At 35.3% G+C, this 16,048-nt stretch overlaps 1 protein-coding gene across 1 annotated transcript; it reads right to left on the reverse strand.

Annotated features, from left to right (window-relative positions):
* Positions 1-4,447: 4,447 nt before the first annotated feature.
* LOC110898025 (14 kDa proline-rich protein DC2.15) lies at positions 4,448-5,096 on the reverse strand. Its single transcript, XM_022144764.2, has one exon. It carries the CDS (start codon positions 5,051-5,053, stop codon positions 4,676-4,678), a length of 378 nt encoding a protein of 125 aa, XP_022000456.1. The 5' UTR covers positions 5,054-5,096; the 3' UTR covers positions 4,448-4,675.
* Positions 5,097-16,048: the final 10,952 nt, after the last annotated feature.

Below are 16,048 nucleotides of genomic sequence, written 5' to 3' on the forward strand. Positions count from 1 at the left end.
AGCACTATTTTTGATATATTAGAATCATGAGCTGAATACTATATCAGTATGAGTGATATGATATATACATTACATAACTTTTTTTTAACAATAAAAACTTTAATTACATAACATAATGTTTTACACTGTTGGTGCAGTTTTTGTGTCTGATGTTGTTTGAATAGATTAGAATTATTTTATGCCGCTTATGTAATAGTTAGTGAAACGGTCAAACGAACGTGTATTGACCCGCTCGTTTGAAGTGGTCAAACGAGAGGGTTATTTGTTTGACCGTGTGTGCAAGACAAGGGGGTGTGGCTATAAATACCAACCGTTAGTCATTTGCAACTTGATGGAGGTTTTAGGATTTGGGGGAGAGATCACCACTTGGTCTCACCCCGGATGTATGCTCCTTTGGTATGGTATGGTTGGGTTTAGATTTTAATCGGGCTGCTTTGTAATGTTATGCTACCGAATTTATACAAGGAAATTGTTTATCAGTCTCTAATCTCTCCCGTCTTGAACATAATCACACACTAATCACGTGTCACGGTCCGAATCATGAACCTACACTTGGTATCAGAGCCATGGTACCCGACTTAGTGAATCTAACCATTTACTAAGTCACATGTGCTCTTCATCAGTGATTTTTGTGGTGTTTTTGTTCAAAATGTAAATATGGTGTAAACAAAAAAAAATTGAGATCTAGACCCGAAAAGTATGGATCTAGACGAAACAGACCATACACAAGGGATTGGTTTTATGTTTTACACCAAAATTATCAAGTTTTCATCATCACTTTAAGGTATTTTTCGTCAAATCCTCAGATCTGCAAATGAACAGTGGCTGTGTTCTTGATGAGGGGTGGCGGCTGTTAAAGAAGAACTAGGGTTTCTTCAGATTGAACTGCGAAGAACCCTCCTCCTTAGTCGAAAAACTCCCCAGCGAAAAACCCTCTTCCACGAAGAATCATTCTGGACAAAGAATCCCATGCAAAGAACCCTTTGACGAAGAACCACCTGCGAAGAATAAAATCTGACGAAGAATGTTCTTCGTTGCTTAGATTGTTCGCTGGTGTTGTCCTGCCGAAGAACCACTGTTCGCGAAGACCCCTCATAGGCCGAAGAACCTTCATGAAGGACAAACCCATGAAGAACCTTCTTCGTGGGTATAACTATTTGCTGAAAAAGGATTCAGAAAGTAATCTGCAAAGGGGCAGATCTTTTCGATATGTAAACCAAAAGAATACACTTTCAAAGAAATTATCGGCAAAATGGGACCCATACCGCATTCCTATTCTGTTGTTCATCTTCCCGCACATCTTATCGAAAACGCAGATAAATCTTATCGAAAACGCAGATAAATACGGATTTCTATTACCTGGAAATTGTATAAGAGAAAGTGGGTAACCGGGTAATGCGGCTTTCTGTGTAAAGATCGAAGCTTTATAGTTGAAAGAAGAAACCCAACAAGTTTGACCCTAAAATAGTCAACTCTTGATGTTTTCTTGATGGGTTTTATGAGGCAGTGATGAATTGTGATGAAGAGAGGCTGGAATTGAAAGAAAAGAACCTGTTTGCTTTTGAATGCTGGGTTACGAAGAGAGAGAATGGGCAGTAAGGGGAGTTGGTCATCGCAGAGGAAGATATGGTTGTCGGCTGGAGTATGTGCATTGGCAGCTAGGTTTTCCTATTTGGGCCCACTTGACTTGAAATGGTATTTGACTTGCAATTATATGACCGCACAAAAGTTGGGCTTCTTTAATTATTATCTCTTCTTTTGGACCCACTTGGTGTTGATGGAAATTGAATTGGTTTTCAACATTCATCAATTTAAGCTGTTCGTTGGTTTTTGGGCTCACTTTCATTGATTGGGCCAACATCATAGTGCACAAGAATCTTGTACAATTTGTGGACTATCTTGGGCTAAGGATGTTTCATTGTTTGGGCCTCTATTTCATGAAACACTGTTTTTGACAAGTTGTTCGTGAACAATTTTTTTTGTTTGTGATTTGCAAAGTGGGGTCGGGTGTTCGTGAAGCTTATTTGAATCAACGTCAAATTCGTACGGGTTTGGGAGTGTGCGGAATGATGAGGCATGATGAAAACATGATTTTTTTTAACGTGGGGTAGTCATGGTTACCGGTGCAAAAGTCAAAATTGGTGACGTGACTATTATGGGCCAAAAATGGTACATTTATTTCCGCACGTGATAATTTGTTTTGTTATCGGTGTTCGTAAATGCTCGAAAGAATTTTGTTTATTGTCATATTCTCACATTTGGTAACGATTGAAGGAACCTAGAGAGCCAAGACCAGTCCTAACGAGTTCACAAAGTCGAAGAGTTATGCCTATGATGGAAGTTTTCGGATTAGTTGTTAGCAGAACTTTGGGGGGATACAAGTCGGATTCTACGGGGCTAGGGGACTTTCATTATCAACTAGAATATGCAAAGAAGAAAGTTGCTTTCGTGATTTTTCAAAAAACCGAGAACATTTGAAAGATTCTGCTCAGTGGGGATAATTTGTTCAGTGAAGTTGACGACAGTTCTGCTCAGTGAAGGGAATTTGTCAAGGTTTAGAGATTTTACCAAAGAAATGGGGGGATAAAAATTTTTCATATGTTTTGGAATTTCTTCGGTAAATTTCTAAACGCAATCACAGGTAGTCGAGTTTGTGATTTTCTGGTGATACCAAAGGTTATGCGTGGAATTAATGTTTTGCACAGACACATATTTGAGGATTTTAATTAATTCTCCAGCCAGCGTGAAGGGTTTTGCACGGAAACATACAGGTATCTAAAGTCTACAGTAGTTTCAAAACGTTGTTCACTGAAGACCTGGGGAATCTTTATGAGATTTTACAAAGATCTGGGTGTAATTCAATTCGTTGAGTTCGCAAACGATGTACTTGGTCAAGCTGACATCCTGAGTACTGATGCTGAAGATCCGTAGTGCATTACGTGGTCAACTTCACAAAGGCGAGAGAATGAGATCTGGAAATAGTTCAACTAAGCATGCTGGTTGAGCTTGCATGTGATATACTCGGTCTAGCTGACTTCCTGAGTGTTGATGCTGATGATCAAAGTGCATTACTTGGTCGATTCCACAAAGATGGTTTACAGAAGACAGTTCACTAGAAAACTCTATCAATGTAGTATGCATGAATGAAATAGAGTTCTTATGACAAGATCAAGACTTGATGCAATTTTTAAAGAATGGAACCCGTATCAAATGCCGGTTGGAATTGGAAGATCAGCGGAAGATCGGTCAATTTAGCCTTGTGAGGACATTGCACAACACCCAACATGGATACGCGTACTTTGAGGGGGAAATATTATACGAGAAGCTTCAAGGGTTTGGTATTGCTATGAAGACTCAAGTCAAGATACTACTTATCTAGATCATCGGTCAAGGGGGAATTTGTTAACACTAAGAAGATAACTTCAACAAATACTTGACTGAAGATCGATTGAAGTTGCATTTTCAGCATTCGACAGCAACGAACAAGGGGGAATTTGTTGGTGCGGTTTATGTGTCCGATGTCGAATAGATTAGAATTATTTTATGTTGATTATGTAATAGTTAGTGAAACGGTCAAACGAACGTGTATTGACCCGCTCGTTTGAAGTGGTCAAACGAGAGGGTTATTTGTTTGACCGTGTGTGTTTGCAAGACAAGGGGGTGTGGCTATAAATACCAACCCTTAGTCATTTGCAACTTGATGGAGGTTTTAGGCTTTGGGGAGAGAGATCACCACTTGGTCTCTCCCCGGATGTATGCTCCTTTGGTATGGTTCGGTTTAGCTTTTAATCGGGCCGCTTTGTAACGTTATGCTACCGAATTTATACAAGGAAATTGTTTATCAGCCTCTAATCTCTCCCGTCTTGAACATAATCACACACTAATCACGGGTCACGGTCCGAATCATGAACCTACATACACCAATGTTAAAGTAAATGTACGTGTTATGTAATGTACTAATGTACACAATCACACTTTAACTATGCCATTAAAAGTTCATGTACCACCACAATTTTTCAAGATTTATAATATCAGCATCATCATCCGAAGAATAATAATGGTTTTAATGTTTCTCAACAAAATTACTGGTTTTCACATGATCTCAACATTACATATATTGAAGTATATTATAAATTGTTTGTGTAACTGTTACCTAATTCCATGTGGAAAGAGAAAAGAGTATACATGTTTTTTGTCATAGTTCATCATACAATAACCAGGTACAGTGATATATATATATACAGGGCCGGATAATCCTACGCCACCCCAAACTCAAACGACTGTTCTCGACGAATTGAAACCTCAAACGGTCGTTTAAAGCTAGTGGGGGATATAACGCAAGCCTTAACCTTCAAACTGCCGTTTAAAAATAGTGTGAGATTAGATTGTCCGTGTTGTATGTATAGCAGGCTATATTCCAAGTTCCCGTGAACAAGGTTCAAACATATGATCATCACACAAAAGTCAAATCAATAAAAGTTACAATACATTATCAAATAGAAGTACTACAATGACATGAACAACTGCATGACTGGTCCTAGTTGAATCTCAACAAACATACAAACTGAGAATGAACGAAAATGAAACTGCGAAATCACAAAGCAAAGTCAACAACTTAGAAAGATAAAAATACTAGACAATTAATGTTGTTGTGTCATTTCTAGCACATTAAGTTCTAGGCACATTTGAAGTCCTTGGGGACGTCTTTATTACAGGCGCTAATAAGCAAGCTAAGTGAGATAGGGATATTAATATTAATCCCAAGAACATTGGCTTTCAAAGCAGTGCAAAGGCATACCGCGGCTTCAAGGTCGAGAAGGCCACCAAGGACTGCGCAGCAAGGGTGGTCTTGCTGTTGCCCGATGACGGTCCCAACGGAGTCATTAAGCAACCTAGCACATACCCCTAGTTTCAGGGCATCCCTTGGGCAATTACCCTTGAGAGTAGTAGGCACTGGAAGAGTTGGTGTGTTGCAAGTGGAGCATGCCTGTGTGGCTACAAAGAAGAGGAGGTTAATGGCTAGGAAGAGAGTGGAAGATTTGCTGAAAGCCATTGGTGGTAAGATGGAAGGGTGTAGTGTGAGGATATGTATGTGATTCTAGGGTTTATATAGATAAAGTTTAGTATTAAAATATTCTTTGAAACATGAGTATAATGTAGGGATACCATGTTGCATGTGAAGGAATGTAGGTATTAGTTTCATTGGTTGGGACTGTAAGGCCAGATGAGGCTGCCCCAAGTGTAAAGAGTTATTCTTTGAAGTTATTTTTTTCTTTTTCATGGGAGATATATTACCATTTATTGGCATTCCAAGCAGATGTCTCATAAAAAACAGTTCCTGCCTTGAATGACAGAATAATAGATATCGGCCACAAGTTTGAAGAAAAAACAGATTCTTTCATAAACATTGTGAAGACTTTATTTTTCAAAACAATCATAAAAATCAGAGTATTGTTATTCAGTGTTTTGAAATTAATAGTCAATCTTTTCCAAAGAAATAGTAAATAGTTGTCGGTATTTTAAACTTAAACTATAAGACCAAGGGGTGTGGGGATCGTCCCCTCCCCGGCGCGGGTCGTCCCCCTCGTCCCACACCGCCCCCTTCCCCCTCGTCGCGTCGCCAACGGCTCCAGGAAGACATTTGGGACGAGCCTGCAAAAGGTGTTTGTTCTCTCTCTCTCTTTATTATATATATTAATGGGGGCCACCATTTTCAGATTTGGAACTATCCTTCACACCCTTTGGTAGTCCACAAGAGGATGATCCTCCACCCCATGTGACGTGACGCCTATGTGACGGGCAGTTCTCAAAGAGACTACCCAAACCACACCCGTTAGTCTAAGTGTGACAGTTAGAACTTCAAAGTGATGTATCCTAGTATTTATTTATACATACAGGTTTAGGATGACCTTATAAGGAGAATTTTTCTAAAAAGCTTTAAAAAATTAACACTAAGATAGGTTAAAGGTTAAAAACATGATGTTTTATTTTTTGAATAAAATCATACATCAAGTTCACAAAAAGAAAAAGAAAATAACAACAATGCTAACATCTTCCTAAATCTTATTTCACTGTTTACACTGTTTAGATAAAATCTTATTTTTATCATGTTTTAAAATCCATATCCTCAAATTTCTTATTTTTTAAGTACATATGCGAATATTAATCTATTAAAAAATTATCAAAGTAATTTTGTTTATTCATATGCTTTTAAATTTCCAACGTTTTGTGTTCATATTTTTCTATATTAATGAGAGATGAATAAATTTTGCATTTCTACCATTTTCTTTTGTTTCTATATTTTGTATATTGAAAAAACTAAATGATTTATTCTGTTATTCTCGTATGATTAGTTTACAAATATACATCTAGTGCATTTGTTACTCTCTGATAGTGCAAAAAATTTACCGACCAAAATTTGGATTTATTCGCCAAATTATTTATCGATGATCTAAAATGATTTGTTCAAAACCCCTCATTTATATTTTAATAAAATTATATATAAAAAACAATTAAAAGGTACATCTTCACGGACTTGTTTTTTTAGAACTTTTCATGAACAATTAAAAATCCTAAAATACATACTTCCAAGAAAGTTTTAGACCTCAAATATATTAAGTGATCAGTGATGCCAGCCAGGCATTGAACTCCCGTGAAGCATGACTACATACCATTTCTGCGTATATCCTGCAACGAAAGTGGTTTTTTTTTGTCATTCTATTTGTCCTAATCATCTACCTATTCTATTCTGAGAAGGTAGATCTTGGCATTAAACGGTGTACAACTTGTGCTTCACATGCATCTTGTATTATTCATATAGAATCGAATGCACATTATATAGATTTGGATATAAGGAGAGCTCATATGTTCTGATGTTCACATGGTGTGGTATTGTGGTTCATTACATAACAATAAAAATGCGAGAAGAGACAAGTTTTTGGAGGATGGTCCTCCACGTCAGCGCCACATCAACATCCAAGAAGAATGCCCTTCTAAGGATGGAACAAGGGAAATGGAGGATGAACCCTACCATCCAAGAAGAATGCCCCTCTAAGGATGGACTAAGGGAAATGGTAAAAACTAAACCATAAAGCTAAACCCCCAAAAACATCGAGTTTTTTTCCCAAAATTATGTTAGTGGAAAAAATATTTACCAAAATGGTGTTCATAAGCACCAAAATAGTGTTTTCAAACATTAGTTTTGTATCCAACTTATCTCAATTTTTTATTCAATCAATTTACCTTTTACCAACAGTGACTCTTCTCTTTCTAGTTTTTTTTTCAATTGAACTAATGTCAAATAAGACTCTTCCAAGATATATTATAAAGTAAAATTGATTAAGAACCCTTCTACCTTGACCAGCTAAAGCCTCACGCCGACCAGATACATCGGTGTCGGTCGATCACCGGAGGGTCAAATTTGATCCCGAGTTCGGGAAAAGGATAAAAAAAATCAAACTTATCATAAATAAAACCATGATTACAAACATAAAAGAGAGATGAAAGACATAGTAGCTTATTTGTGTAGCAAGAGAAGAAGAGGGAGAAGGGAGCAGGTATTGAATGAGAGTAAACAAATGAAAGGGGTAGACATTCAACACATACACCCCACCGTCTTTTCATCCGATTAAAAACTGACAAACAAAGTACAACCCTTTATGCAAAGTGTATAACTTTATTGCAGTAATATGTTGCAAAACAGGTACAATCTATCAAGCATAAAGTACAAACTATGATGCCTAAAATTGTTGTAAATTAGAAGTATATATAATAAGAAACATAAAAAAATAAACAAACATCTAGAGCTTTACTCGCTACCGATCATTAAAAAATATTTTTTTTTTTAATTTCAACAGTTAAAATAACTACTTCTTATCGATGCTAACATGTTATTTCTTTATTTTTTTTAATTAATTTAATAATGTATGATGTATTTCGCTTTTTAGATTTAATCTATATATGATAAAAAAGAAAGTGAATGAACAGTGTTTTATAATTTATTTTTTAAATTAAATTTTGAATGGAATACATCATTAAGAGATCAGCAAATAATATCGGGTATAGGTACCGGTCTTAAATTTATCAAATCAGTTTATTTTCGGTACTGGTTCTACACAGTTATTCACCGGTTTTTACCCTCAAATACCGGTGCCGTACCGATACCGAACCGTACCATACTAGGTATATGCGGTACCGGTACCAACTTTTGGGGATTTCAGTAACGGTAACAGTGCTTTATAATTTATTTTTAAATTAAAATTAGAATGGAATACATCATTAAGAGATCAGCAAATGGTATCAGGTATAGGTACCGGTCTCAAATTTACCAAATCGGTGTATTTTCGATACCGGTTCTGCACAGGTATTCACCGGTTTTTACCCTCAAAAACCGGTACCGTACCAGTACCGAACCGTACCATACTAGGTATATTCGGTACCGATACCCACTTTTGAGGATTTCGGTAACGGTATTTTCGGTACCGGTTGGTACCGAGCTCATCAAATCCTGTAGCAACGCAGCAATGCAAGTAATTGCACCGTTTAGATTACTTTTCATACACACAGTAAGTAAACTGTATTTCGTTTGAATGAGGTTTTATATACACAACTTATTTTGCTTTCTTTTTTGTCTTTTTCTGTAATGAATGAATTGTAACATGTAAAATTAACTTGGATATTTAGAATATTGATGAGCAAATCGTATCAAATCCTGTAAACGAATCGGTATCGTATCGGTACCAAATTTACTATACCAAATCATTTTCCGTACCAATTTGGTACCCACCTTTTGGCGTTTTCAGAATCGTTACTTTCGGTTCGACACCAGTCTAGCACCATATCTGTATTTATTGATTTTTACCTTCAAATACCATATCGTATTCTACCGAGCATTTTCTGTGCCGGTACCTAATTTCGATGATTTTCCGAATCGGTACTTTCGCTGCCGTTACCGGTACCGAGCTCATCCATATTTTAACGTCTTAGCACCGTAATAACTGAACTGAAAACAACCGAATTTCCAACGTGTAGGACGTGTGGGTCCTATTATTATATATTAGGTTATTTAAAATCATTTTTTATGACAGAGTGATTATCCTTACCATGTCATTTTATTTATGTTTTGATATTCGGTATCTGTTTGCCGTTGCTAACACGCCTTTTGTAGTAATTGAGTCCCGCCGCAACGCACGGGTGGAAAATAACTAGTTAATTTAATAATGTATGATGTATTTCTCTTTTTAGATGACACAATACATTAAAAGATTTTATACCTCTTACTATTATTTTTTTGGATGATCGTTACATGGTTTTTTAATTTTGTTTTATTCCATTAACTTTTATACTGCTTTTGTTTTATAACCTACCTATTACACATTCTGTAAGTAGAAATAAGACGTCTAACGCTGTAATAAACAATAAGTTTTATAGTTTCGATGTTTACTATTATTTTTTCAGTATCGTTACATGATTTTTTAATTTTCTTTAATTCCATTAAATTTTTATATTGCTTTTGTTTTTTAACCAACCTATTACACATTTTGTTAACTAGAAACAAGACGTCTAACTCTATAATAAACAATAAGTCTTTATAGTTTTGATGTTTAAATATTTTTATGTCTCTTATTTCACTATTTAATATATATGAGATGATTTTTAACTGAAACTGAGTTTACTAGAAAAACATAAATATATAAAGAGAAGAATTATATAAAGTTAGTTATAGGTAAAGAAAAAACTATAGGCAAACAAACAAATATAATAAACAAGTCTTACGCTGGCTTAAAAAAATGATGATGAAAATAACTAATAAAATTACTAAACTAGTTTTTATTCAATGTTACGCGAAGAGAGACAAAATTAATGCTTGTAAATACTAATTTGGTAAATATTTTTCAAGGAACACCAGTTTGGTAAATATTTTTTTTCTCTAACACTACTTTAGGAAAAAACTTCAAAAAAACCTAATAAAATCTTAAGAAATCTAAAAAACACACAAAAAAATTATTTTTTTAAATATTTTTTTATTTTTTTTAAATTTCTCATTTTATTAATGAAAAGTAGGGATTTTTATAAAAAAAAATATTAAGAAAGTATTTTTGTGTGTTTTTTAGATTTTTTTAGTTATTTTTTGTTTTGTTCACACTGGTTCTCGCGATAAAGGGTGGTTCCTAACGGATCTTTCTCTTATATATATATGGTAAGGTTCATTTGAAAACCACCTTTATTGTAACAACCATGAGATCCAATGTGAACACACCAAAAAAACCTAAAAAAAACCCTAACCCCCCCCCCCAATCAAAATGCTAAAAACTAAACCACCCCCCCCCCCCCAAAAAAAAAAAATAAAAAAAAAACCTAAACCCCCCTCCCACCCTCACCCAAGCTAAAATGCTAAAACCTAAACCCCCAAAAAACCTAAAAAAAAGTTAAAAAAAACACACACAATTTTTTTTTTATATTTTTTTAGCTAAAAAACGCTACTTTTGGTAGCCAAAAAAATTTAAAACAAAATTGTGTGTTTTTAGGTATTTTTGGTTGTGTTCACATTGTTTCTCGCGGTTCTCGCAATAAAAGGTGGTTCCTAACGGATCCTTATCCTATGTGTGTGTGTGTGTGTTTGTGTTATATATATGTGTGTGTGAGAAGGGTTGAAGAATTACCTGTTATACGAAAGCCTCTACGCTGCAGATGAAATACATACAAAATTCTACAATTTTATCCAAAATACACCTAATATGCAGATGAAATACATACAAAATTCAAAATTATAGAACAAGGGTTGAAGAATTATCTGTTGTATGCTTCAAATACGGTCCAAATACGTAATCGCTGTAAGTTCTTCGCGTATGTATGTGTATTGTTTGACTGGGGTATACTGAACAACGTAGGGGAAAGATCCCGGTTATACGAAAGCCTCTACGTTGCGTATAGCTCTATACGCATTGTATATAAAGGTAAGTAAGAGTTCTATAATACCTCTGGATCTAGCTACGTATAGACCCCTTCTTGTGATAAATGGTAATTTTCTAGAAACTCAAATATGCTTTAACCCTGGAAACTGGATCCATGGGTATTATAGACCTTTTAATTACCTTTATAAACGTTGCGCATAGAACTATACGCAACGTATATAAATGTAGTAAAAGGACTATCATACCCATGGATGAAGCCTCGTATAGACCCTTTCCAGGGGTATAATGGTAATTTTCGAGAAAATCAAAGACGTTTTGACCCTTGAGAATCATCGTTATACCCCTGGAAAGGGACTATATGAGGCTGGATCCAGGGGTATAATCGTAATTTCAAAATTTCAAAATTTTAAAAGCTTAGTTTTAGGGAGAATTTGTCCGCCTTTTATATACGCAACGTACAGTCCCTTACGATGCGTATATAAAGTGTCACTTTACCTATTTGCCCCTCGTTTGAGGCTATACACAACCTGAGTCAGGGGTAGTTTGGTCTCTATGGACGGTCTATACGCGACGTAGGGTGCTATACGCAACATATATAAAGTGTCAGTTTTGTATTTTTTGGTATTTTCTTTATTTAATTATAAAAAATATAATTTATATTGTTAATAATATAAATTATAAATGTGCTTATATTGTCAATAATAATTATATATACATTAATACTAACAATAATAAAATATCAATAATTTTAAAAATAATAAAAATTTAAATAATATTACAAAGTTTTCGTTTAATCTTCGATAACATTTATACTCGGGTCTTTGTCTGAGTCTGATTCAGGGTTCATTATCTTGGTGTAGCGTTGTAACCGCGGCCTATACATTTCTTCACACTGTTCCGCAGCTATTGTTCGGTATAACGACCATAGTTGGTTCATTGAAGACATGGGTAGTCTCCTTCTAACTTAACATGTATGAAGTGTTCCCTGTTAACATGTACGAGTGTTATCGCTTGGGGTCGTGGCTCTTCAGGGGCATTGAGGTGTCGGAGTGTGTACGGATTTTTTTAATATATATTTATTACCTTTTACCCTTTAATATAGCTTTAAATTTATGAAACACCATATAAAACTATCACTCTCTACAACACGCTAGGGCAAGTGCACCCATCGTTGGCGTAGTATAGTGATGGTAATTATGGCTCGATACGGACCTACGCTTGTTACGGACGACTTCGACTAAATAATAAAAATATTATATATTTACGATTAGTTACGTTTCGACGCTCGTTACGGACGACATCGACTAAAAAATAAAAAATATTATATATTTACGACTAGGTACGTTTCAACGCTCGTTACGGACCTACGCTCGTTACCGACGACTCGAACGATAAAATAAAAATATTATATATTTACAGTTCTTACGGATTCAACGCACCTTGCGGACATACGCTCGTTAAGGACGACTTCGATTAAATAATAAAAATATTATATATTTACGACTAGTTACGTTTCGACACTTGTTACGGACGACTCGAACGATAGAATGAAAATATTATATAATTACGGCTCATTATGGATACGACGCGCGTTACGGATCTACGCTCGTTACGGACGACTCGGACGATAATACAAATATATTATATATTTAGGACTCGTTATATTCGACGTGCGTTACAGACTACGCTCGTTACGGACGACTCAGACGATAAAATAAACATATTATATATTTACGCTCGTTACGAACTCGACGTTAGTTACGAACCTACGCTCGTTACGGACGACTCAGACAATAAAATAAATATATAATATATTTAAGACTCATAACATTCGACGCGCGTTACATTATATATTTAGCACTCGTTACAGACGACATCGACAAAAAAATAAAATATTATATATTTAGAACTAGTTACATTTGGACACTCGTTACGGACCTACACTCGTTACGGACGACAAAAGCCCACAGACCGATAGATCACATACCATAAACCCTAACCCACAGTTCATACGGTTCGTATTCGCTCGGTACACCGTATAAATACAAAAAAATACTAATGCTGATCAACCTAGACCCACATACCTTAAATCCTAACCCACAAACATACTGATCCTTGTTAACCTAAACCCGGTTCGTATTCGCTCGGTTCATATTCTAAAACCACAAACACAATGTTCCTGATCAACCTAACACCACAGAGCATAATCCCGAACCCTCAAATTCTACAATTTTATCCAAAAATACACTAATATGCAGATGAAATACATACAAAATTCAAAATTATTGAACAAGGGTTGAAGAATTACCTGTTGTATGCTTCAAATACGGTCCAAATACGTAATCGTTGTATCTTCTTCACGAATGTATGTGTATTGTTTGAGTGATGTGTACTGAACAACGTAGAGGAAAGATCTTGGTTATACGATGGCCTCTACGCAGCGTATATAAAGGTAAGTAAAAGTTCTATAATACCCCTGGATCCAGCTGCATATAGACCCCTTCTAAGGGTAAAATGGTAATTTTCTAGAAACTCAAAGATGCGTTGACCCTGGAAAAATTACCATTTTACCCCTGGAAGGGATCTATACGTAGTTAGATCCATGGGTATTATAGACCTTTTACTTACCTTTATATACGCTGCGCATAGAGCTATACGCAGTGTATATAAAAGTAGTAAAAGGATTATTATACTGTAACACCACGTAAAAATGTGTCCAATTATATATAGACACGTGTCCTGAACTTTAAACAAGTGTATTTTCGTGAAGGAATTAAAATGTCAACATGCCATCTTGGGCCGCTGATTGACACTGTGTGGATAAAATATTCTTAATCGAAAGATTAATTGAATATAAGAAGCCATTTGTGTACATTTATAAAAGGTGATAAGGCTACGGGAATTAAATGTGTCAACATGTTAAGTTTACCTCTGAATGACCTTTTTGAATATTTCCTGAAAGCTTTATAAATTATATTGACACATTGATAAATGGCTATTAGGAAAGTTAAACCACGGCTATTAGTAATAGTCTACACTCCAAGTTCCAGAAATCTAATTGCATGTGCAATATCGACAAATTTTCACATACGGCAAATTTCTCAACTTCAAGGATGACATATATGCATGGCATAGTAAAGTGGGCATGGCAGGACTGATCAATTGGACTATTATACTGAATTATGGGTCAAGATTCGGTCAAGTGAATTGCATGGTGAAGTATATAAAAGTTGGAAATTCTTTTGTCTTCTGGTCATCGGTTACAGACCGTATGGCCCTAGGCTTACGGTCCGTAAAGTGGTAACTGGGCATTGTAAATCAAGTTCGGTTACGGACCGCATGCATTATATCTTACGGTCCGTAAGATCCGGATACGGTCCGTAAGACTGTTAGCTTACGGTCCGTAAGCTCGTCGCTGGGCAGAAGTTATGGAGTGATGTGTGTTAAGCTGTTAAACCGACTTAAACTCAAAACTTCGAAACCATGGATTGTTGGACGGTAAAAATAAACCACTAGGACACCTGGGGTGATCCTAGGGCCTTCCATAACAGTTGGGCATGATCCAAGAGTTCATGATCAAGTATTTAAAGGTCTTGAAGTTGAGTTTCAAAGCTCATATTTGCAACAATCAAAGATAACTGGTCTCTGGAGCTTGCAAGGACTTGGATAAGACTATCAAGTGTAGAAAAGATTGCTTGGACCTTTAGTAAGCCTTTATTTAGCTGATTAGTCTTTGTAGTTAGTCTAATTATCTAAAAGTCAAACTTAACGTAATTTAAGTTTGACTTTCGTTTTATTTTCATATGGTTCATCTACTGATCAAATTGAAAGTGGTTATAGAACCACATTAGTATAGGTTATTAACCCTTATAAGGGCATCTCCTAATTATCTCGTTTGACTGATTAATTGTCGGGTCAAAGTAGTTTGACAAAAAGTCAAACTGGACAAAAATTACAAAAATGATTCTAATTAGTAAACCAGGGGTTCTAAATTATACTTTATCATTCTAATGACTTGGTAACTAATATTTAATCATGTTTTATCAGTCCTAATCCGACAATTAATAGTCTAAGGTCAGTTTATAACCGAAAGTCACAAAAGCTTGACTTTTGCTTTGACTTTCAGTTCTGACCCGTTCAAGCTTAATTCTACCATGTTTTAAGCTTCCATTAGGACCACATTACTTAGTAGTATAACCCTCTGGAGTTATATTGCATGGTGCCTAATAGTTTGGATTATATGCTCTTGATCGTAATTATGCTTAATAATGCCTAAAACCTTCGCTACTGATATTTAGGCATGTCCCGAAAATTTGACATCATTCTGAGGTCTAGAATAGGAGTTATGCTCAATAGCGTAATTAAGAACCTTTTTAGTAATTAAAAGGCGTAATTAGCAAAAGGGCTATCTAAACCCAATTTTTGACACCAAACATTTTACTTATTGATGTTAAATAATATTTTGGGATTTTTGAAGATTTTTATTTATTTTTAGGCTGAGCATAACATAGGATTATAGCTTAATTTCGGTTATTGTCGGTTTTACCCTTTTCAAGCATAAAATGAGTTTTACATAACTTTTCAATGCCAAACCTTTTGATACTGACTCTATATGATAAATAGAATATTTTGAACCTTATAAACTGATTAAAAACTCAGATTTCCTATTTTAACCCGAATACCCCTTTAAATCGACTTTTAAGCGTTTTTAGCACCTAGTATGGGTCAAAACTATATTGGGTTTATAAAACCAATTACCTACTGATGTTTTAAACTAATATATGTAATATTACAGTAAGCTAAAGTTTTTAAACTCAGAAGTCTATTTTTAACCTTAAAAGCTTATGTAAATTTACCAAAATGCCCCTACGGTGCATAGTTGGTTATAAAGGGTATATTTTTTTCATATGTTAAGCATCCTACTGATATAACTTATTAAGATACATGGAATATTGGGGTGTGACATATACCCATGGATGAAGCCTCGTATAGACCCTTTCCAGGGGTATAATGGTAATTTTCGAGAAAGTCAAAGACGCTTTGACCCTTGAGAATTACCGTTATACCTCTGGAAAGGGACTATATGAGGCTGGATCTAATGGTATAATTGTAATTTCAAAATTTCAAAATTTTTA

Source organism: Helianthus annuus, chromosome 13 (genome assembly GCF_002127325.2).
Source record: "Helianthus annuus cultivar XRQ/B chromosome 13, HanXRQr2.0-SUNRISE, whole genome shotgun sequence".
NCBI classification, from domain to species: Eukaryota; Viridiplantae; Streptophyta; class Magnoliopsida; order Asterales; family Asteraceae; genus Helianthus; species Helianthus annuus.